The following is a 26,193-nucleotide window of genomic DNA, read 5'->3' as shown; positions in this document are numbered from 1 at the left end:
CACCCAGAGCTGCCTGTAGGCTCGTTATCTGCTGTGGACTGTGAGGCCTGAACAGGGATTCTTTAATGGCACCATTTAGGCTCAAGGACCGCCTCATCATGGGAGCAAGCCTCTGAAGAAACTGGAGAAGAATGTAAGACTTTGCGTCCCCAGAATGGAAAGTTCCAAGGGTTTCACTGCTTTCCAAAAAACTGTTGTAAAAGATGACGCCTCCTCGCGAGAGACAAGGCCTGAGCGGTAGAAAAGGTCCCCTGCTGGTGATCTAACCTGGCCAGGGGTACTTGTAAGACCAAGTAGATGCCAACATCGTTGCTACATGGTGGCAGACGATGATCCAATCCTGAGTCATTATCCTCAGTGTAGTCATAGTCCTGTCCTCCGTAGCCAAGGCACTGGAATTAAAACCGAAAATATCCTCCAAGAAGGCTAACATTTGGGCCAAGCGGAGGAGCTCATAATGTTCTTCATCATTAAAATGAAGCGTGACCTTCTCCGTTGCCACATGGACAATACTTTCTCATAAAGACTTCTTGGCATCTTGGCGTCTGCTCCGTGGGCAGCTTTGCTATTGGTTTCGAAACTTGGCCCAAAGAAGGCACAGAGCGAACTGGACTATTTCCTTGAGGAAGACCTCCAAATCTCCTTCCGATTCTGCTCTTTGTGTTTTTTGAAGGAAGATCTCTTAGGCAAAAATTACCTGGAAATTGACTTACCTTTGTAGCAAGAGCACTCTTTGGAGTCTCCCTGAAAGCTTAGCCAAAAATAACTTTGATAATTTTGCCTCTTGCACCCTGATGACTTTCGGGTGCAGGAGTGGCAGGGCACACATTATATCCCACGTCCGGCCACAACATAGTCAATTTGGTGGTTCAAAGCGGACATCTTCCTGCGACACTGTTGTTCAGGTTTTAAGCGTGAGGCCCTCTGAGGAGACATTTGGCCTAATCACTGTCTAAAATTGGAGAATATTTCAGTGAGATAGTGAAACAAAGCTCCAGACTGCATTGCTGAGGCATGAAAAAACAGGAACTGGGACCAGCTTTCAGGTTGACTCCTGATCTACCCCAGTGAGGTCACGTCCAGAGGCGAAGTCATGGTTGGAGCCACATAGCACGGCTGGGCTACTCTTGAGTGAGACTGCTGGGGAAAAAGTTTTCCAGACCGTTCTGAAGCCTGGAAGGAGTTTTCATAAAGTGACAAAGCTGCGGTTAGACATATCCATCAGTAATCAAATAGTTTACACCTGTTCATGAGAAGATCCTTAATTCAATATTCTAAAAGGCAAACAAAATGCTCGAAAAGGCAGAATAAATGATGGGCCCTGGGGTTATATACAGGAATACATTTGTCATACCAATGGCAATATAACAGCCAGATTCCTTAGTACCTCCCGATTGGGATATGCACCTACAAACTGAGAAACAAGAAATGACCAGCCCAGGAAAGGAAGCACCTAACGACCCATAGCTCTGACAACGTAACCGAGAAAAAGGTGAATAACTTCAAAACCTCAACAAGGCAAGATGAAGGCCTCAACACAAGGCCAAAGTGGCAAACTGATTGGGAGAACAAATTAAATGATAACACATTTCATTTTGAATTCATAAAATATTGCTAAACCTTCTGAAAACATTCAAACAATCTGTATACATTAAGAAAAATGACTGTCAATCAATTGGATATAAACATTAAAGTATAATCTCAAAAATTAAAAAAAGACAGCTGAGGTGGCAGCATGTTAAATGCTCGTTACATTTATATATTAAGAGAAAGTCATAAAAATATGATCAGTTTGGCAAGCTTTGCCCGGTACGATCGCTCAGCGAGTTAAGAGTATACTGATGTTCTGAGTGTGGGATGAGCTTTCTGAGGCTACTTCATGGTGCTGTGTAGTTAATAAAGTAATAAATAATATAATCCGCAGGTCACAGATCTGAATCTGTGCAGTGTCAACTCACCCTTTTATACCGGTACGGTTGATAATATAAGTACCCTGTACCTGTGTAATATCAGCTATTTACAGCTTTATGAATTGGCAAGTGCTGCATAAATACACACATTATTATTCCACATTAGTGAGATGAAAAAACATGCAAGGCTACAATGAGTCACAGCTAAACATTCACACTTAGAACCACAATGATTCTACTGGACAATTGTGCAACAGAAAAATGCACGGTCAGTCCTCGGAAGCATGGAAAGCACACAAATAATGGTAGCGAACAATACATCACTTGAAAAATAAAACTCACATACCCCACCAAAAACAGAAGACTGGATGACAGAACCCACAAATACCGCTGAAGTAGAAAAACCGTTGTGGTAAACAAAGAGGCGGCAGGAGGATTTCTCAGGACATAGCAACTATATTCTCTTACTTAACTCTGGCTGGATAAAAAGATGCATATTCAACTATCATACCATCATTCTTATGTTACCTTCTCTTCCCAAACCAGCTATAAAGCTATATCTCCCTCAGACGTCTTCCATGGTTGGACAGGTGTTTCTGGGTCAATGCATTTTAAAGATAGTTAAACATTCCAATTTATGATATGCATATTTTAAAACCTCAGTAAGTGATAAGAAGAAATATTTAACATTCTGGATGCACATGGCTGAGCTAACACAGAGCTAAAAAAGTAATGCATTATTTATTTTGTTCAGAATAAATTTTCTTTGTGTGTTCAAAAGTGAGTGACTAACGCTGCTTATCATTTCTTGCTCGGATGTAAATATTTCTGCTTGATTGTCAACATCTATGTTGAACCCTACGGGTTTGTGTTTCTTCCGCTTGTCTGAGCACTTTTCTTTCTTCATGTTTAGTTCATACTTTCCTTTGTACACTTTATTAGTGTTTTCACTTGTTATTTTTTTTCACTTCCATTGGTCAGCATACTTGCATTAACTCTCACGTTAACCACTATGCACAAGTCTCTCACATACTAATCTCGGTGCAATTACATATTTGCAACTAGTTAACCTGTATCACAATGAGCTGAGCTCTGATCACCTGGTGTGCGTTTTCGTAAGTTCCCCAGTATTGTTCAATGACTGACGGTATCACGTCTATGATTGGCTTTATTTGCATTGTGTCTCAGAGGGTGTGGGTCACAACCTCTGTGTGTTTTAGCTGATGTTCACCTAGTTCTATGGAATTAGTGAAACTCAACCCACAGTCACATGTATATGAATTCATTCCTGTGTGTTGTACATGGTGCTTTTTTAGGTAAACTGACCGACTAAAACTAACCCCACATTCACGACATACATAGGGTTTTTCACCTGTGTGCACCCTTTGATGAATTTTTAATGAGGAAGCATCCCGGAAACTCTTCTTGCATTCAATGCACATATAGGGCTTTTCTCCTGTGTGTATTCGTTGGTGCTTAAGTAGTGTAGATAAGGCACCAAAACGTCTTCCACACTCATCACAAGGAAAGGGCTTCTCTCCTGTGTGTATCTGCTGATGTCGGTTTAAATGAGATGAACGGCCAAAATTCTTCCCACATAATTCACACGCATATGGTTTAGCGCCCGTGTGCGATAACCTATGTTTAGTCAATGAGGACGAGTCAGCAAAGCTCTGCCCACATTCGCTGCACACATACGGGAGCTCTCCGCTGTGCATTTTCAAGTGTCTTATTAAGTGGCAGGAACGACCAAAGCTCTTCCCACATTCACTACATGAAAATGGTTTTTCTCCTGTGTGTGTTAGCTGATGTTTCATAACGGAGGACATGTCGCTGAAATGTTTTCCACATTCATCACACTTGTAAGGTTTCAGTCCTGCATGGGTTTGCTCATGTTTAATACGTGTTGATGCGTGTGTGAAACCTCTGCCGCATATTTTACAAAGATGTGGTTTCTTTCCTGTGTGGATTTTCTGGTGTCTGAATAAATAGCCTTTCACACTAAATGTCTTTCCACATTCACTACATGAGTATGGTTTTTCTTCTGTGTGTATTAGTTGGTGTTTTCTAAGCAGTATTGTGTCTCTGAACGTCTTTCCACAATCATTACATGTAAATGGTCTTTCACCTGTGTGTATTTTCAGGTGACTTATCAACTTTGATTTAAGTGTAAAACGTTTGTCACAATCAGTACATGCGTGTGGTTTTTTCAGTTTAACTTCCTCGGCACTGAGATTCTTTTTTTCAGAACTTGTGTCGGTCTCTTGGGTGGTAATTGCCTTATCTGTGTGTTCCTTCTGATGTATCGCTAGGCTCTGTAAATCACAAAAAGTTTGTTCACAGCTCTGGCACTGATGCACCTCCTTCAATTGTATTAATCCTGTGTGACTTTTTTGGTGTTCAGTTAGATGTGATGCAGAGTCATATGTCACCCCGCATTTACTACATTGGAAGAGCTTCTGTTCTGTGTGTGTTTGCAGGTGAGTTATCAGCGCTGATTCAAGTTCAAAAGTTTGACCACAGTCGCTGCACGAGTTCGGTTTTACACTGGGGTTTAATTCCTCTAAGTTAACATTATCTCTTTCGAGCCTAGAGTCACCATCTAAGGTTATAACTCCGATTTGTGTGTGTTCTTGCTCATGTAATGTTAAACTCAAAGAGTCACTGAAAATCATGTCACACTTGTAACACAGAAACACTTCCTCCTTTAGCTTTAATCCTGGGGTTAGTGCATCCACATTTGTTTTAGTTTTAGTTAATCCAGTGTGGATTTTCTGGTGTTCGATTAGATGGGGTGCAGAGACACATGTCTTTCCACATTCAGAACATGGAAATGGTTTTTCGCCTGCATGTATTTTCAAGTGACTTATCAGTGTTGCTTCAAGTTTAAACCTTTTACCACACTCACTGCACAAGTGTGGTTTTATGTTCAAGTTTAATTCTTCAAAGTTTACATTTTTTCTATGTGGACTAGTGTCACCAAGCTTGGCAGTGTTTTCCATTCCTGCATGTTCCTGCTGGTGTATACGTAGGCTCTTTGAGTCATAGAATTTCTTTTCACAGGTAAGGCACTGAAATACCTCCTCCTTTTGACCTGAACCTGGGAAGGATTCTGTCTCCAAATTCAGCTTTATTTTAGTGAATATATTGTGCGTTTTCTGGTGTTCCACGAGATGGGATGCAGAATCACATTTCAGCCCACATTCAATACACGGATATGGATTATCTACTGTATGTATTTTTAGGTGATTCATTAATGTTGATTCAAGTTTGAAACGTTTTCCACACTCACTACATGAGTGTGGTTTTTCACTCATATCTAATTCTTCCATGCTGTGATTTTTCCATTCAGAGCTAGAATGGTCGTCCTGGCTTAGCCCAGTGTGGATTTTTAGGTGTTTGATGCGATGTGATGCAGAGACACATTTTTTCCCGCATTCGGTACACGGAAAAAGGATCTCTCCTGTGTGTGTTTTCAGGTGACTTCTCAGCCTAGATTCAAGTTTAAAACTTTTACCACATTCACTACACATATGCGGTTTTGTGCTTAGGGTTAATTCCTCAGAATCTAGACTCTTTTCTGCGGGGTGAGAGTTGTTATGTCGGCTTATGTTTCCCATTTCTGTGTGCTCCTGCTGGTGTATCGTCAGCGTCCCTAAGTCACAGAACCTTTTTTCACACATAAAGCACTGAAACATTTCCTCCTCCAGATTTAATCCTGTTTTAGAGAATGCACTGTGTATTTTATGGTGTTCGAGAAGATGAGATGCAGAATCACATTTCAGCCCACATTCAATACATGGATATGAATTCTCTATTGTATGTTTTTTTAGGTGACTCATTAGTGTTGATTCAAGCTTGAAACGACTTCCACATTCACTGCAAGAATGTGGTTTCACACTGAGATTTAAATCCTCAAAGGTAAAATTCTTTGCTATAGGACTTGTGTCTCCATCCTGGGTTGGCATTTCCATCCTGGTATGTTCTTGCTGGTGTATCGTTAAGCTCCATGAATCATAGAAACTTTGCTCACACTTTGGGCACTGAAAGAGCTGGCCTTCCAAGTTTAATCCAGTGTGGGTTTCCTGGTGCTGCAGTAGCTGAAGCGCAGAAGCACATGGCATTCCACACTCATCACACTGATATAGCCTCTCTCCAGTGTGTATTTTCAGATGACTGACCATTGCTGATTTAAAACCTTTATCACATTCACTGTTCAAATTCAGTTTTGTTTTCAGGTTTAATTCCTCAACGCTGAGATTGTTTTGTTCAGGACTGGCATTGCTGTGCTGGTTTAAAGCTTCCATGTCTGCATGTTCTTGTTGGTGTTGTTTCAGGCCAAATGAGTCATGAAAGCCTTTTTCACAGATACGGCATTGATAAACTTTCTCCTTCTCGTTTGATCTTTTGTGGGTCTTCTCGTGCGTCAAGAGACGGAGTACAGACGCACATTTTATCCCACATTCACTACATACATATTGTTTGCCTTTTCTGTGTGTTCCTTGGTGTATGAGAAGTGCAGAGGAAACAAAAAAACTCTCAGGGCATTGATCACACTTGTATGGTTTGTCTCCTGTGTAACTTCTCTTGTACACATGCTGGCATACGTGGGCTGAGGCGCTGTCGAAGCACTTGCCACATTTATTGCAGATGTACGTCATCAAAGATGTATCTGCTCCTTGCTCTTCACTGGAGTTGCTTGATTTGGGCACACATTCAGGTAATGGGGGTGGATATTCTGCGTTCATCTGTAGCAGATTCTGTGTATTGCTAGTTTCCTCCTTTTCACTTGATCCTGCGCGTAACATCCTATCTGATTCTAGGTCCGCGGTGCATTCTTCAGGACTCTCCAATTTATGTTTCTTTCTTGATAAGTTTTCTGTATGAAGAGGAACAGCCAGAATTAATGAGATCAAATCAATACTTGGAATTGATTGGTAAAAAGTTAATTAGATGAGCTAGGGATAATGCACACCTAATACCAGACTGTGCCAGACCCCTCATGAAAGCATTTCATTGTTCTAGGGCAAGTCTCGAAAGCACTCGTAACAGTAACACTTGGTTTAGAAGACCTTTACAACATTATCTAGAATTGGCATTCAATATCCCGAGTGTACACACACATTTATGCAATCCTTTACATATGAGGACCACGCAAACGCACAGACCCTCACACCCACTACAACAGCAGCAGCAGCTGCGCTACAGTTGTGATTACTTTGCAGTTTTATATTGAAAGAGTACGTTTTACACTACGAATTACGTTGTGCTATTTGACGAAAATACATGTAACTTAATAAAAACCACATACTTCACTTTTGTTACGGCTTTGCAAATGTAATACAGATTGGTGAGAGGAGTAGCAATGAAGCTATATGAGGGACCCAACAAAACGTTATCCATGTCAACTCACCCAGAAAGGTTTGGGGACAGCTATAGAAATATCTGTCAAAATTTAGCCCGCTCAAAGAGGTCTCGTTCATAGGGAATCCAGGAAAGCGTGACACTTTTCGTGCAGACGGATCAAACAGCTGAAATGTTATATGGCGTGTTCCAAACTTGGGACTGTTCAGTCTGACATTTGTTTTCCTATCACAAACTTTGTTTGCACAAAACTCTGACCCAGCAGAATGAAACATCACCAAACTGTCAAAGTCCAGCAGTGCTTCTGTCACTTGATGCCTTCTCTTGGTTTGGTAATGGAAGCAAACATGGAATTGCATGTGCAAGCGCTGTATAGCGTATAACATGTTCGCGACTGACTGAATGAAAAGGATAATCCCTTGCGGACAACAATATATGAGTATTGTGAATGTGCAGTAGACACTCGTAACATGATGGGCTTCAAAACTTAAGACAAGAAAACAAATAAAACAGCAGGATGTCACCATGTAAGATGATAATCTGTAATACGTAAGTGGGCAGGCTATAGCCTGCTTCCTTGTATAGATATTTCCAGCAGAGAAATCAAAATAATAAGCACTGACACAGACAACAGGTGTGCATTTAATGTGCTAACACATGCAGCTAAGCACAGTGAAGCCAGCAGAGCAGATAAAAGGGGACATAGTTTAAAGGAGCTCCTTGTGCAGCTCAATGCTAGCATTCGATTGGAAGTGGAAGGATACACATAACCAATCGCAGTGAGAGCAAGAGATAAATACTCCACTGGGCTGGACTAAGGAGTGATTGACAAAGTCTTGAGCAAATGGCTGAAAGAGGCTGGTCAAAGAAAGCCAATCATTTAAAGGAGTGGAACAATGGTGTGCTGCAAAGCCTCCAGGGCCGAACAAAGGAGGGTAGGGGTATATTGAAATAAACACTTCGGAGTCTTGTCGAGTGGCAGAGACACATTTTAAGTTATTTCCCAGGTAAATGAAATCCAACCCATCTTGTCCAACAGTGGGGATTTTGCTATTTTATCGTCCCAGGCTTGCCTATGAGCTAGAGGGTTATTAATATCCAACCCTTCCCACTCTGCCCAAGTTCTAGTGGGGTTACTAAAGTAAATGTGCCGGGCAGATTCCAGCTGCCCTGGTGTCCTTAAACCCTCCCACCCCCTTTGTGTCCAGGAGGGGAAGAGTGCCACCCAAAGAGTGTGGGGTGTATATCTGAGGCCCTACTCCCTCACTTTACCCAAGGGAAGATGGTTGTATTCTTGGCCACAGCTTTATTCAAATGATGAGGCTGAAGCAAAAGATGACAGGTTTAGGAACAGCTGACCAGTGGCAGCCCGCCCATTAGGACAGAGGAGCGTCGCCCCCTGCTGCCAGCGGCGCAAAAGGTGAAACATACAATGGTGATTAGGTGAGTTTATTACCATTTTATTCTTCCCTCCTTTCCCCAGCCTCTGCTGCTGACCGGCAGCAGGGAGTGGTGCTCACTCCTTTCCCCCGCCTCTGCTGCTGACCGGCAGCAGGGAGTGGTGCTCACTCCTTTCCCCCGCCTCTGCTGCTGACCGGCAGCAGGGAGTGGTGCTCACTCCTTTCCCCCGCCTCTGCTGCTGACCGGCAGCAGGGAGTGGTGCTCACTCCACCAGTTTAAATGACGCAAGTCAGTTTGGCTGGCTGTCTTCCAGCGGCCAGCCTGACATGCGCATTGTAAACCTCTCCACCCAGCTGTCTGAAACAGCTGGGTGGAGAGAAGGCACAGATTCCTAGTGCCTGCTGCAGTGTTCGAGGGAGCCCGCTCTAGCCAATCCATGCTGCTAGCAATAGAAGCAGCATGAGAGCAGTGTTCGGATTGGCCTGCAGTTCAGTGCCGTGGGACTGAAGGAGGATCGGAGGCGAGCCAGCGCATACAAGTGGGTGAGTTCATTTTTATTTATTATTGTGAACCCACTGATGCACTCCCACTGCCTTCAGCTTCAACACCAGAGTTCTCAGTCGTGGTTTGTTATAAATTCTGTTCATATCAAGCCATGAATTACAGCATTGGTGCTGACCAGGCATCCTACCCCTTCACAAAAATAAGGGTAAAGTCGGGTAAAGTCTTGCTGTCCTGTTTGCAAATGAGAATACAACACAAAAATTGCAGGCTTGCCAAGCATTTTGTTATGACAGGAGCTATAATGGACAGGTAAAGCTACCTGCAAAGAAACATAACAAGAATTTGTAATGCAATTGGTCTTGCCTTTGGGACCTTATAAGTATTTAGCCATGCAGCACATTATCCTCTGTGCTACATCTCAGGTCTTATTCAGCCTTACACAATGCCCTTTATGTGAAACACTGTTTGGAACTTGCAAGCAGTGCACTGAAGTAACACATTTTTAAAGTACTTCAATGCCTTATAAGGGTAATATATAAATACAATAATAAAATACCACGTTCGAAGCGGCACAGGCCACTCATCATTGCTGGGCACCTAAAGGATACTCGCAGGAGCTGCGTTGTTACTAATTCTAGTTCACATGGTCACTGGAGACATTAAACTAATAGTCCCAGGTAAATAAAGTAAGTGGGGTGCAGTCTTCAATAAAATAAACATGATTATTATTGTTTCTTAAATAAATCCAAGGACTCATAAAGCAATCTCTAGTCCCGGACAACATAGAAGTATCACATTGTTCTAAATAGGAAACAGTGCCAGAGTGTCTGCTTGAATTAAAGGACAGTGCACAGGAAAAATTATGGAAAGGAGACTGGCTATGCGCATTGCCGCTGTTTCCCTTTAGTGTTAAACAGAGACAGTTGTGATTCAATTATCTAAATCCCTCAATCTAAGCGTCTGAATGTGGGCCATTCAGCACAGTGGTTTGCAACGCTTCCTTCAGCTATGCAGGACCTGATTAGCTGTCACTCAAATTCTGGAAAGCATTGGGATATCAGGCAATGCACAGGATCGGCTCTACCGATTCCTGCTGGCCGGCACACTCATGCTAATTGCCGAATAACTTGATCACGTTGCATGAAACTCTCCTCCAGAGGCTGCCATTTTGCACCATGAACGGTGCTTCCTAGAGTCTCTTTCTAACGCCGACACAGGGCTAGACGGAAGGCTCGGCCTGGGCCGGAGTGCAACATAGCGGCCATCTTATAAAGGCTTTGTCTGCGGAGTGGCTAATTATAAATATCACGTTCGCAAACTCAATATCACAGACAGTGGAATTAAAAATGTAGTTACTTTGCATAGATAATTAGAATATGTAAATCCATAATTCCTAACACGGCACAGGTGGATGCTGAAGCTTAACACGCACCGACACAAGCAGGTAGAAGCAGCGACCTCAGGCTGGCGGGGGCGGACAAGCCGTGTTGTGGGAGAGGTGAAGGGGTGTGGTGGACAGCACAGGGCGATTAAGTGACGATTGATGCTGAAAAATGAAGCGACCGTGAACGTTTCATGCACAAAGTAAACAAAATAGACAGCCGGTGGCATAAAAAACGTAGTTACTTTGTATAGCTAATTCGTACAGATTTTGATGTTCTGGGGTCAGTTCCTTTGGCAGGCTATTACAAAAAGAAGCGGCGGGCACGGGACACGCTGAAGAAATGAAACGCAGCCATCAGCTGAGCACCAGCTGATGCAAGCAAAAAAGTGCTTCACAAAGTGTAATAAAACATGAAGAGCAAGAGCATGTTACAGGGGCAGTCCTCATGGGAGGTTACAACAGTATAAAAGGAGGAACTACTAAGCAAATTAACCAACGAAAAACTGGTATTTACGAAGAACAGTCAAAGGAGCCAATCAGAAAGCGGGGAGGTGCTTAAAGCCCATATTCCAGATACAGCATGTCTATGTAACAGAGCATGCGATACCTAATCAAGACCTAAAACCCCCCTCTGCCCATCGGCAAAGCAGGGGTGTGTGTAACGACGGGGGAAATGGGCACAGTCAGAACGAAATTGTAATTTTGGAGCAAACAAATTGTTTTCATAACAGATTTGGAATTTCAGTAAAAATGCCTGTATTGCCTTGCCAAATTTGATTTTTGTTTCACAAATGACCCTGTTCTGGCTAAAATCTTTTTTGCTTGACCGCACCTTTCAGGTGCATACTAACCTACACAGGTCAAAATCCCACTCTCTAGATACAGACATGCCGTAGGGATCGACTTTGAGTTCTTTGCTTTTCAACCTCTATGTACATCCGTTAGCTGAGATAGTGGTAATTTGCAGGCTCACACTCTTCTCGTATGTGGATGATCCACAAATTGTTGTACCTTTGTCATCTAAGGACAATCAGAATCAACCCTTGTCCCATCCAAGCCTCACTATGGATGGGAGCCAACTTTCAGAAATTGAATGGAGACAAGACCGATGTTCTGGTGGTGGGCAACTTCCCCAGTCTTTGGGGACCACACATGTGGTCTACAACTATGGGCAATCCCCCCAGCCAAGTGCCAATCGTAAAGAATTTTGGGAGTCTGGTTGGACGGCAAACTGACCATGAACCTACAGATCAATAGGGTGGCAGCTACCTGTTTTGGCATCCTGAAATAGCTCAGGAAGATCCTTTACTGCCTCCCCACCTCTGCCCAGAGAACCTTAGTCCAGGCCATAGTCATTTTTAGGCTGGACTATGGGAATATCTTGTACCTGGGGGTGGCCAAAACACTGTTAAAACCAGACTGTACAAAACGTGGCTGCACGTCTCTGCTCCACCCTCCTAAAGTTGACTCCACTGCCAATATGCTAGGGAATCTGCATTGGCTGCCCACTGAACGACGGGTGCAATTTAAGGTGCTGTTCTACATGCACCAATGTCTATCAAAAACTGGACCTCCCTATCCTAGATCATTGGTATCTTGGTATACACCGGGGTGCTTGTTACATTCTAGCCATCTTAGGCTGGCCGCAATCCCAAACATTAAGAAATCCCACCACGGAGGCTGAGCATCCTCCTTCTTGGGACCTAAACTTTGGAACGATTTGCCTTTGGCATTAAGAGAAGGCCAGTCACTCTCTGTGTTCAACAAATTACTAAAAACCTGGCTGTTTCAACCTCTGGAATTTTCATAAATTCGACATCTCTCTCTCCGAGATCGAACTCTGGTCTGACCCTTTTCCCATACAGAGCTAGCGCTGCGCTTTACAAAATATTGGTAATAATAAGTACTGTATGCAATCCACTCTCTACACACACTCTACCATTCACCTACTGTTCCATAATACGTCCACACCATTCCCATCACACACAGCACACCTACTATCCTATCAATACATCCACCATCATATGTTCATATTACAAACAATAAAAACCAAGAAAAACAGCATCATAAACCATCACATCCACCACCATATATACACACACCCAGCAGCAAAAATACACCAACAGAATCAACACAATACACTAACACATCCACCATCGTATGCCAAGGCTCCGCCATTATACATCCACACACATCATCTGCCACCATGCCCACACTCAGATGCAACACACCTACCATCATCATACACTCACATAACCAACATCATACACAAACAACACCCCCATCATAAACCATCACATCCACCACCATATATACACACACCCAGCAAAAATACACCAACAGAATCAACACAATACACTAACACATCCACCATCGTATGCCAAGGCTCCGCCATTATACATCCACACACATCATCTGCCACCATGCCCACACTCAGATGCAACACACCTACCATCATCATACACTCACATAACCAACATCATACACAAATAAAACCCCCATCATAAACCATCACATCCACCACCATATATACACACACCCAGCAAAAATACACCAACAGAATCAACACAATACACTAACACATCCACCATCGTATGCCAAGGCTCCGCCATTATACATCCACACACATCATCTGCCACCATGCCCACACTCAGATGCAACACACCTACCATCATCATACACTCACATAACCAACATCATACACAAATAAAACCCCCATCATATGCTATCACAATGACCATCATATGTCCAGACAACCAGCATCATACGCCAGCCCACCAACCATCAAATGCCCAGACACTGATCATCACACAGTCAAACGAGCAGCATTTAATGCCCAGACACCCACCATCCTACAGCAACACTGCCACCGTCATAAGCCTACAAACTCAACATCTTATGCCAACACTTTCACTACCATGTGACAACACACAAAAGCAAAACTCTACCAAAAAAACCAATTACATTCCCTGGGTAGAAAGGGAGTCAATATTAACGAATACGTTGACAGGGACCACATCACAAAAACTAATGAGACATTAAAGAGAAAGGTAAGGCACTAAATGCACCCAACCTCTGCCCGCTGCACTGATACAATCTTCACTCCCGCCCCTGCCATAACCCTTAGCAAAGTAAAAGACATTTACACCCATAAAACATTACAGCACTTAACATGCAACATCATAATATTCTATGCATATTATGTCCCCATGGATTTAATCCAAATATTAAATAACATAAAACACCACAATACCCAAAATACTAACACACTGTAATCTATTGGGTACGCCAAAACATATCATAACTCTGCTCGCACCATATGCATTAAACAATGTGAAACAGTATATCTCCCACAAAATATCACATTGCAAAATATAAAATCTCCAAATTGCCAAATATTCTAGATACATACTGATGAAAATCAATTTGTAATTCACAAACATCTGCAAAATCCAGAATACAAGACATGAAGTGCCGTCACACACAGACATATTTGGAGTATGTCACAACTAATGATAACACTTCTCCCTAGGACAATATATAATACTTTCCTATATGTCAAATTCTCTGACAAACTAAAATTCATTGCTACACAAACAACTATTCTGCAATTACCATTTCTGTTCAGTTAATTCTAGCAACTCAGTCACACAATCTAAGCCGCTTTTAAACATTCATTAACAGATGTGTTCAATTGCTTTCACATCTTGTTTCCACATTTTGCAAGCGATGATGGTGGTGTGAGTGGAGTGTACGTTAATGCTGGAGGGTGGATGATTTGGTGAAGATCTCGCTCTCTCTCTGTATTTCAACAAAGAGAGATAACTATAACTCTGGTGTGACAGCCACAGTAATAAGGGATGTTTTGTTTTCTTAAGGTTTTTGGTGTGTTCGACAAATCTGCACAAAATTTCCCCCAAAATGTTTTCAACTTCGCCTGCTTCATGGAAAGTTTTGCACTCATCTGTCAAGCGAGGGCCAAGAAAAAGGGGGGGATGGCCTCCCAAACGTTTATTGCCCATTTTAATTTCCCATAGGAAAGTTTGCTCTCTGATGCATAAAAAATGACAGAATGGAATTACACTAAATTTGGCAAAAAGTTCAAAATTTACTCAATGTGGTTTTCGTTTTTTAGTGTAAATCTGTTCAGTAGTTTTCGAGAAATTAGTAGGGTTAACCGCCAGATAAACCTAGTGATATCTGAATCGCTATTGTCCAGATATGCTCTGATTGGTCTATTTAAAGGGGACAGGTCAATCCTGATTGGCTGGCCACAACATGAACAATAAATTGGTTCTGCCATTAAAGGACTCAGGGACATGGTCTGTTCGTCTTGAAAATGAATTAGAAAAAAAATCTAAGGAGCTGAATGAGCACATCCTGAACTCAGGGGCCTGGGGAGGCGGGCTCTCAGAGGGACCGCCGCCCTTGATTGGCTAGCCACCACAAGATGGAACATTTGGTGTGCCAGCCCTCAAAGGGCAAAATGCATGCTAGGGAAAGCCTGTTTTTGAGGATCTCAAAAATGCACATAAATGAAGGGTGACAGCAGATTGTATTCACAATAAAAATAATTTGCTGGTGGTACCAGACTCATTTTAGGAATAGTGGTATGTTCTACGGTGATTTTACCCTGTGTAGTATGTTGATCCTCTGATGTGATTTGATGAAACATGTTAAGAGAAAACGGTTTTCTCTTATGGAAGGTGCTCCAGAAGCTAAAATGAGAGTGCTTTTTCTATAAGTTCAAACTACCTTCCTCAGCCATTTTAGAATAAAGGTCTAATATTCTGTGTAAAACATGTACTTCTAACAGCAGTAGGGTCTGTCAACAGATACTCAGTGTTCTAGTGAACAACTGCAAAGATAACATTCTGAATTGATGACAAAAATACTTGGTTGCTTTGAGCCCATTATTAGTGTGGCGTCCACCCCCCTCTTTTTTCCTTGTTTGTGGCTCGCGGCACAACTTTATTTCATATGGCGTGCGGCTTGGAAATGATTTTTGTTCATGATGCAGTTCCTCTGTGATACGCTTGTTAGATTATGACTGCGTATTTGTATGACTCATCCAATTTATAACAAGCATTTGCAATGCAATAGGTCTCACATTTGCGAGAGTTAGAGCTATTGGCATTGTAAATGACAATGTCTTTTATTTATGTTTTGGTTTTTAAAACATTAATAAAAGGCATTGTCACTTACAATGCCAATAGCTTAAACACTTGCAAATGCAAGACCTATTGCAGTGCAAATGCTTGTTTTTAAATAGTAAACATTTTGGTACACAAACTTTGTGCGCTGCAGTTGTTGGGCAGCTACTAAGGGGCACCCGCGGAGAATTGGGACTGAAGAATGGTACAAATGGAGGGCAGGACCGGTTTAATAAAAATATATTTCATTGGATGGTGTAAATATGCAGGAAGCTAAAATTAGGTAGTGATTTTCAGTAGATCACACGGACGGACGCAGGGTTATTGATCTGACTTGCGAAAGCATGGTATTTTCTTGTACAGCACGTTGTGCGCTCTGGGAGGTGCCTGGCTCCTACTATATGGGCGCCATATTGGAAAGGGTTCCTTTCCAGTATTTTTATTCCTTTTATGTGTTCATTATTGCACCCTTTTAAGTTTCTTTAGATTTACTTTACCAGTACGACTCTGGAAGCAGGGTAGCCTGTCTTCAGAGTCTGGGGCTGCTGGACCCTGGTTAGAAAGCCAGTTTATTAGAGGGGCGGAGCTTGCCTGGCTCAAAGATGGCAGCGAGTTAAGGGAGCTCCGCCGATAGCCTCCGACAAAATCCTGGTGCTAATTGCGACTATTGCCCTCCCCTAAAGGGGTCCTTGCAGCATTAACAGTCGTGGCAACCCAGGGATCCTGGCACTTCCCGAGATCGGTGATGGTTCACAGCCATGATTATGGGCGGCGTCCAGAACACAGCGGGGGGCCCGGAGGTCTAAGAACACCAAAAGTGGGAAGCGAGCTGTAGCGCAGGCCCTGAGAGTCGGGGCTACACACCGGAACAGTGCTGGGCATTATCCTGAGCCCTAGTACTGGTTTGGTGGACGTGCGGTATCCGACGTTGGTCCGGCTCACGGCACGCCCCGGCTTTCGGAGAAACTTGCAGGGGGTGGTGCGGCCTACTCCGGCAGCCTTGGACGCAGACATCGCTCATCGCGAGGACCCAAAGATAGTTGGATGCGGTGAGTGTGTGGCGAGACATTGAGGCTCACGTGTGGAGCGGATAGCAGCTATACCCGCAGCCTCGGCATGCACCTGTGCAGACAGCCGAGTTGAAGTCACCTGGAAGTGGGAGGAAGATGTGGCGGGCACCGCATTATTGCCCTACTGCGCCTGTTATTAACAGAGGCGGCGTTTCTGAAGACATTGTGGATTGGTAGCGGGGTAGACGGGAGCAAAGGTCACGATACAAAAGGCTCAAGGGGTGACTCCCGTTGTTGCCCATAGCAGTACCGCCACATCAGACCTGCCCGCATTACAGGCACTAACGGTGAAGTTCCAGGTGGACGTGGAGCCGTTGACCCTTGCTACTGATCTGTGCCCTGGGACGGGCTTACTGTGGTGGTGCCCTCCGGCTGCTCTATCTTGGCCTAGCGGTGGTCCGCTCTCGAGTTGAGGGCCTCTGGTGGGCACCTTCTTCGTGACACCGCACTCGAGGTGCACGGCACTCCCATGACCCCAGAAAATACTGCACTCGAACCACAACAGCTCTTGGCCACAAGCAGATTCCAGGGTTTGTTTGCGGCGCACACTCCCATCCAAAAATGGGCAAAATGAATAAACTGCAGTGAAAGCTGCAGTTTGAGCTGTGCAAAACTCCCAGATCACGGGAGCACACCCCCACAGATCCTGAAGCCACATCTGATGGCCAGGACGTGGCACTGGATGCAGACCTGAAGCAAATATTGATCACAATGTAACAAAGCCTCTCCAAAATTGACCTTAAAATAGATGGTTTATCGTTCCGTATGGACCGGCTGTCGGTTCGTCTTGACAAGCATGGCGACAGGCTCAACGTGGCAGCGCAAAGAATCTCAGATGTGGAGGACATTGTGAGAGCTGAGTCGGAGACTGATAAAACAACAGATAAACTTCTCCAAACACTTCAAGCCAAGGCAGAAGACCTCAAGCCAAGGTCACGACGAAATAATATCCGCATCATAGGGGTGGCGGAGTCCTCAAACATAGGGAACTTGGAACAGAACTTGGAGACACTACTCATTGCTCTCCTAGGGAGAGACGCTTTCTCAGATGTATTCATAGTGGAACGTGCACATCGCACCTTGGCTCCCCGTCCGGTCCCGGGAGCGGCTCCGCGACCCATAATAGCGAGAATGTTAAACTACAGGGACCGCGATGCTGCCCTGAGAAAGGCATGAGAGCTGGGGTCACTATGGCATGAGGGTGCGGACATATCCCTATTTCCTGACTTCACATTGCATGTAGGGGTAGGTCGACGTCTCTTTATCCCTGCCAAAAAATGGCTCAGAGAGATGAACCTAGAGTGCAGCATGCAATATCCAGCCAAGTTAGAGTTAGATTCAATGGGAAGGTTCATTTCTTCACTGACCCCAAAGCAGTCCTGTGTTTCTTGAAGGAAAAGGAACAAGCCTTGAAGAGGCGAGGGTAACCCAGCAGTTCTTGTCTGAACACAGACACCACCCCAGACTCTGATGATGCACGTGGAGTGTGAGAAGGGCCGGGAGCAGGCCCATACTTGGCGTCATTGAGATCGGCTTGCTGATGTGCTTAAAGGGGGGAGAGGTATGCCTATGTCGCAGGAAATGGCGAATAGTGCACAAACATGGATAAGTACAGTACTCCTCTAGTGCCTGTTAATTGTAAAGTACTGTAAGTGAATCATGCTAGCTGCTGGGGTGGGGACAGCTTATCAACAGCCAGCTGTCTGGACTAGGTTTTGGTGTTGCCAGTTTGGAATATCCGACTTATATGGGGAGGGATGCTAGCGTATGGTATTCAACTGTCATAGGACTATTTATGCACCATAGTTGAACTATCTGATGGAATGGTGGCGGCGAGACTCAAGAGGAATGGCAACATTTGCCCCCAAGTGTGTCACACTATTCAGATTGTTTTGTTTGGGGTTCTTAAGTGCAAATGGGTTGAAGGGAGGTGGTAAGGGGACTGTTGTGGCCATGGCAGTTGCGGGTATTCATGGCGTGGGTTGGTTGATTATAATTGCAAGTAAGATTTTAACTAGATTTAAGAAAAACATGCATCATAATTGCACCAGGCATCTTACACGGGCAGTGGTTTGTTCTCATTTACTGACAAGCGGTTTCAATGACATTTGAAAATGGTAAAATGCAGTCCCTGCATCTTCAGACATGGAATGTTCGGGGACTTAACGATAACAGGAAAGTTCAAGGGTATTAGCATACTTAAAGAGACACTCGACAGGAGTTACAGTTTTACATGAGACACATCTAATGGTAGAGAGTAGTGAAGTCATGCAGCGTAAGTTACAATGCCAGTGCTATACAGCTGACTACACCTCACACGCCAGAGGGGAACTGCTATGGGTTGATAGGAGGGATGGGGTCGATATGTCGGGTCTTGTCAGGGATCCACATAGTAGATTCACAGCTGCTCTCTGCACTAAGGGCGATCTTAAATTTGCGCTGGTTGGTATTTATGGGCCAGACCACGACGACCCCCAGTTTTATCATTCGCTGGAAGCAAAGTTATCACAATGGACGGGGATTCCACAGATCTGGGGGGGTGACTTCAATTGTATTCTTAACCCAAATAATGGACAGATCATCGGGTCAATCCAGGCGCCCAGCTGCAGCGGCGTTGACCATAATAGATATCATGCACAGTGGAGGCTTGTTAGACATATGGAGACATAGATCGCCTTCAGATAGAGTCTACAAGCATTATTCCTCAGTTTATGATACTCACACTCGCATTGATTATTGGTTACTGTCGGGGGGGTTAAGCACCAGGGTGGTGACTTGCACTCACCTTCCCAGGACATATTCGGATCATTCAGTCCAGCTTACACTCGAATACAGATCAACTAGGGTTCCCGCGTTCACCTGGCGATTCCCCCCGTATTCGTTACTAGACGCTGTTTTTAAAGCAGACCTGATGACAGCAATCAAAGAGTTCTTTATGACTAACTTAGGCTCTGTTCCCTTATTTGCTACGATTTGGGAAATTTTTAAGGTATATATCAGGGGGTAGTGATTTCCACACACGCGGGTGTCCTCCGGTCTATACGCAATAGGTTTACGACCCTTGAGAAGGAAATTGTAAGTATGGAGGGGACACTTGCGGGGGACGGGGGACCCTATACGGCCGCGGAACTTAAACAAAAATTGGTACAGTTTCAAGACACGGCAAATGACAAACTTAAACATATGGGAAAGTACGCCACCGCACAATGCTATGGGGAGAGAGGAAGGCCGGGTGCCACGCTAGCGGGGATCTTGAGACCTAAGAGAGTCTTAGACAAAATGACAGACATGAAAGATGATGACGGCACCTTTTACACACTCCTGCGGACATTGTTGATCACTGCCGCTCCTACTACTGTTGTGTGCAGATTTAGATTCCATATATAGGTTTCCCAATTTATGCCCTTATATAGGTACAAATCACATTGCCCTTATTTGGACATAAAATTCCGGCCCTTATTTAGACATTGTACGTACAAACCAAATACAGGCATGGCCACCTACATCCGTCCATCCACGTCACAACAATTTCTTGGAAAACCAGACCCTTAAGCCTTTAGGAATTTGCCTCAGCATGAATATTGATTTCTCCAAGAACTCATTAAGTATGCATGAACATCTATTCCTTAGGGGTTCATTCATGACGTTCCTCTGCCCGACTTTTATGTCAATACTAGCATTCCTAGACACCTTCAAGGTATAAATCTAACAGCACTTGCTCTGGCAAATTGCGGTTCCCGGAGGATTTGATCCAACCCAGACTACGCGGTTTGCCACTGCAAGTTCGGAAGGAGATCGAGTTCCAGCCTGATGCACTGACCTGACGCTGTCATCCTCCTTGTAGAGAATTCAGCTCCAGTGCTCTCTGACTTCCCTGGCGGGGGTTAGACTATTGAGTCCAGAAAAGAGATTCCAACCCCTCTCATTCTCAGGTATGGAGCTGACTAGAACTTAGAGAAACTTTTGGCAACTCTTGGCTAAACTAAAATATAGCTAGCTATACTTTAGAAACAGCACCTACTGCAAACCTCGTACTGCACTTAGGTTAGGTACACTGGGGTAGAACAATTTAGAAGCATCGGATCAGTATCACATTTTAGCATTATGTTATTTATGTATGTATTTTGATTAATATATGTCATAGCTACAAACCATGCTATTGCAGTATTATTTTATCTTACTGCTAACCTCGTACATATTGTACTTTGCAGTCTGTCTTACAATTGTAGCAATTCATATCTCTTGCATGAGAAATAAGACTGTTCAATAAATCTCTCTATTTCTTTGCAACTCTGTAGAAACGAAGCATGCACGATTGACTGAGTGAAACTGTTATCTATTGTTTCCACGATTCTGAGACTGTTCCGATTCTAAAGTTGTCATGTTTATGTGGTTGTCAGAGACTAATACCTTCTTGTATATCAGAGAAGTTTCTAGTGACCTCTGAGTTAGCTGGCACACACAAGTAATTAAGTTTAATATACTCGATAGAGATATACTGACCTTAGTCCTATGTCAAATCTATAGTGTATGTTATTCCAATGCGCAGAGTCTATCAGGGATATAGGAACTACACTACATGGCGCCCAACGGTTTAGTAAGGCACTAATTTAACGCTAGATACTGAAGTAACTCAGTCGTGCTTTTCTCAGAGACCCTCTACTCATAAAACTACATAAGACATCTGAAGTAAATAGGGATTATATCCGCCATAGCTGAGTAGGACGAAAGTCCTATGTATTAGCTGTTTGGATTGGTTCAACGTTGAAGGATACAATGTTCCAAAATATTGTGCACCTTTTTTTTGTTCCCTTGAAACTTGCTCTGCATTTTTCATTTCAACATGTCCGAAAACGGCACAAACACCGATGCTGGTGGAGCTGTAATCGACCAAGTCGAAGCAGCTTTTAATCGTACAGGTTTTCAAGAAACCGACGAGGATGCTATTAACATCCAACCAAATTTAAGGAGAGCCATCACTCTAAAACTTATAAAACATGGTCTGACACCAAGAGGTGGTAGAGAAGTTTTTGTGATAGAGGCACATGAATCTCACCAGACAGAGGTATTCTATTCATGGATAGTATTCCCAGAATCAAATCCAGTAACACACCTGTTTCACTTCTACAAAGAAGATGAACCACCAGAGGAATATATTCCTTTCGAGGATATTGAAATTCCACTTGCATACCAGGAGCATGAGCTCTGGTTTAAAAGCGCCCTAAAACATTACAATCACATTAACAGGCTCAGTCCACTAGGTAGACCAGGAGCAACATGGCCGATTTTAGCCGGCTACACACCTCATCCTGACATTGAAGAAATGTCAGATGTGGATCTATTCGCTCAACTCAAGGAGCTAATCAAAATTTGGACAATTGGTTGAATATGTCATGTTGACTTTCACAGTCCAACCACCATTAACAATTCAAAATCCAGCCCCTCATCAAGAGAATACACTAAAAATCACTCCACAGACTTTACACACAGTCATGGGTAAAATGCCCACAAAACGTGAACAAATTCCATTCTGGATAGCTCAAAAAATTACTCAAATCGAGGCAGTATTTCCTAATACTAGCCCTTTTGAGAAACACAGAATTCTAACAATCTGTTTACCAATGAGGATCAAACCACATCTGGAAGACTGCACCACTTGGGGCACAGTCTTTGCTGCTATCTACACAAAAAACACATGGTGTTCCATCTATGGCGGTAATACCTGACGTCCTGAAACAGATTCAAAACGAATATGGGGCAGAGCCTGCTCTGAATTTAAGTATGAAGTTACTTAAAAATTTCAACCAGGTCTCAACAATAATATTATCTAATATTAAAGGAAAAGCAGCATCAGTGGCAATCCGCCAGAAATTAAGGGAATTTGATGTAACAGAACAACCTCAAAAACTATCCAGAATAATTGAAAAATCCTATGAAGAATTAGGCAGAGACAGTTTGGGAGGGAAACCAGTTAAACCACAACTGTCTGAAAGTCCTGATAAGGTCTTTCCTAAAAACACTCCTACCTCTTCTAAAAAGAAGTGGCAAAATAGTAAGCAGAATTCCAAAGAGAAACGTTTTCATTCCCGAGGCAGATCTCCTCCACAGAAGGAGCCCTCTGAAAGGAGGTACAACCTCAGGAATAGGGAAAATTTGAGAAAACCTGACAGATATCAAGATAAAGATACACGTTCCTCTTGTACTTTACAGATATCATCACAGACATCCGAAAGAAGAGGATGGTCAGAAAACAAGGAAGAACGCGTGAAGTCCAAAGACGACCAACACGTTCAGAAAAATAAAGCAAAACCTCAATTCTCCAAGAAAAAGGTAGCAGGTCTGAAGATCAGACATGCCGAGAATACTGAGAACCCAACTTAGGAACGGAGAATGGGCCCAGACCATGCTGGACAGTGCAGCAGAAGTTACAATAGCTCGCCAGAACCTGAAGGGACTTCTGGAGACAGTCGACTTGAATGAAGACATACAAGTTGAGACTGTAGACACCAGGGTTAGTTCTCCACTTAGGTTATATGAAATAACACTCCGGATGGAGGGAGACATACCAAGAAATGCGAAAGGACTCTTTTGGGAGCATCTTTCAAAGGGTTATGATATACTTCTAGCAGAACAGGACTGGCCACCAGAGTTTGTCAGGGAGTGCCCACATGGCGAGGCCATCATTATGCCTGCCTTCTAAAACCATATTCCAGTTCATTTAAAATATACATTAGCAAGGAAATGGGCAGTAGCCCAAGCCCCAGCACTGTATAAAAATCATGTAGGATGGGATGAGGACTCACCTCACCATAAAATCCAGTTAAAAAATCAACCGACTGCACAAAAGCAGTACCAAGTTAAGCAAGAAGCTAAAAAGCAGGTCAGGGAGATTTTAGATTAACTTGAATATCAGGGGGTGATTGAAACATGCATCTCATCAATGAACAATCCTTTGTTTCCTGTCTCCAAACCAGACAATACATTATTGTCTAGTTTTGGATTACAGACACTTAAATTCTTGTTACAAAACATTTGCAGTGCAAAATGCACATATAACAGCATTAATGAATAACATTGTGCGTAAAAAATATAAAAACACATTAGACATTTCAAATGGTTTCTTTTGTCAAAATATTGCACCAGAAAGCAGATATTTGACCGCTTTCTCAATAATGGGGACCCAGAGTCAATTTTGTCGACTGCCCCAGGGATTCAAAAACAGCCCGGGGTTATTCTCAGCAAGGGTAACAGAGTTACTACAAACTTATAATGACGAGGCATTGTCATATGTCGATGATATCTATCTGACAGACGATGACCTGGATAAGCACTTGAACAGGGTGAGCACCATAATATTGGGCTTCGCCTGAGAGGGTTACAAATTCAACTTTAAAAAGTCAAGAATTGCCCACCTCAACGTGCTGTTCCTAGGATATGAACTATCAAGTGAAGGCAAAAGCCTGGCAGGCAACTTTCTAGAAAAGAGTGCGCTGCTCCAACCGCCCAAAACGCTGAAAAATTTACAGTTGATTCTAGGTTTCCTGAATTTTGGAAGAACTTACATTTTAAATTATGCATAAAGGGTTAAAACTTTCTACGAATTAATCAAACCTGATTTTAAAATCACACATTGGACACAAAAACACACAGAAATGTTGTGTTCACTACAAACAGACATGTTAGCAATGAAACACTTGCAAACACGCGTAAACGTACGCAAATTAGTGATCCGAATAATTTCGGGTCAATGCGGATTCACCTACTTAACTTTTAACGAAGGTGAAAAAGTACCCATTGCTTACAAATCCCACTTGTATACACAAGCAGAAAAGAAATTCACTTCTACAGAAAAAATTCTGACAGCAGTTCAAACCGCTGTAGCAAAAGAAAGAGCCCTAGCACAGGGGAAACGCATTATGGTCGTGACTCCTGTACTAGCCTTATAGGCAGTCACAAAGGCTAGCATTCCAAATGCTAAAGTTTTACATCCGAGATGGATACAATGGGTCAATTCTCTTGCTGCAACTGATGTTGAATATGTTTTTGATCCATATTTAAAAACACAAGCATTCCTGCAATATGAACACGAATGTCCTCTGCCTACTGAAATTCTCCCTCTTGACCAGTATGAATTTATAATTTATACTGACGGATCTGCACAGCTCGCTACAGGGAGTAAACAAGCTTACAGTGCAGCGTGTGCTATCGTTAAAGGTCGCATGTGAGATGACAAATTCAGACCAATGGTCATAAAAACCCAATCTCTAGGAGATTGTACAGCTTAGCGAGCTGAACTACAAGCATTTAAGGTGGCACTTGAAAATACAGATCGTGAATTCCCCACACTGATAGTGTGTGATTCTTTTTACTGTGTTCAGTCTTACAATTAATATTTAAAGAATTGGATTCAAAATGGTTTCAAAGATACAAAAGGTGGCACAATCAAGCACACATTGCTTTGGGAACAAGTAGTTCAGTTGCGAAATGGACTACAAAACACTCACGTGATACACACGCTGAGTCATCAACGTGATTGTGTTCACGTTGAAGGGAATTCATTGGCTGATGAAGCCGCGAAAGGGGCTGTGCAAACGGCTTCCGTAGCTGCAATCACTTGTTCAAAAACAAAAATAGACAGCGAAATAATGCTGGCTGTCAATGCATCAAGCAAAGGCAGCGGTGCGGCATTACCTAATAAGTTTCCTCTCAAATACTCATATATAATTGATGCGAATGGCGTTCCGTTTGATCGAATCCTTGGAGTGGGGGATAGAGTTATTCCAAACAGGGAACGTAGAGCAGATTTGATTTGATTTGAAGCGCATCTGGGAGAGGTTCTGATACATCAGGAGATCTCAAAAACAATTTTAGTGCTAAAAGAGATGTACTGGTGGCCAAGGATGAATACTTTCATTCACATCTTCATTAATTACTGCATAGACTGCAATAGAGATTGCAGTACAGAACGTCACCAGATACCTGACTACAACATAGCCAGCCCAGTTCAGACACCATTATTAGACAGCATTAGACTATCTACGTGTAGGCGTCCTCTTGGACAAATGCAATCCCAGAAACACTAAGTCTAGGTTCTTATGGATGTGGCCTCAGCGCTCGGCTGACGCTCGAACTGTTATAAAAGATTTGCATGTCTTTATCGGCACATACGCAATAGGCACACTACATTCTGACCAGGGTCCTGCGTTTAGCTCTAGGGCTTACAAAGAAGCCATGGCCAGTCTGGGCGTAGCATTGCGGTATTCTTCTCCATTCCATCTTGAGGGAAATTCTGTTGTGGAAAGAAAAAACCGGGACAAAAAGCAGTCAATAACAGCTAGGGTATTAGGTTCGGGTGATGGGTGGGTCAAACATTTATATGGGGTCCAGCGCGCACTTAACAACTTGCC

The 26,193-nt window shown here is 43.2% G+C and overlaps 1 protein-coding gene across 1 annotated transcript in view; it reads right to left on the bottom strand.

Moving 5' to 3' along the window:
- Positions 1–1,743: 1,743 nt before the first annotated feature.
- Positions 1,744–26,193, bottom strand: part of LOC146808639 (uncharacterized) — a 336,504-nt gene continuing 312,054 nt past the window's right edge. The window contains exon 7 of the mRNA XM_085623674.1: positions 1,744–6,789. Within this exon, the coding sequence (XP_085479800.1) occupies positions 3,095–6,789 (3,695 nt within the window). The 3' untranslated portion in view covers positions 1,744–3,094. The remainder of the gene's footprint in view (positions 6,790–26,193) is intronic.

This window comes from Triturus cristatus, chromosome 8, assembly GCF_964204655.1.
Source record: "Triturus cristatus chromosome 8, aTriCri1.1, whole genome shotgun sequence".
Classification (NCBI taxonomy): Eukaryota; Metazoa; Chordata; class Amphibia; order Caudata; family Salamandridae; genus Triturus; species Triturus cristatus.
The sequence above is the reverse complement of the archived record's forward strand: the minus strand, read 5'-3'. Positions and strand labels throughout refer to the sequence as shown.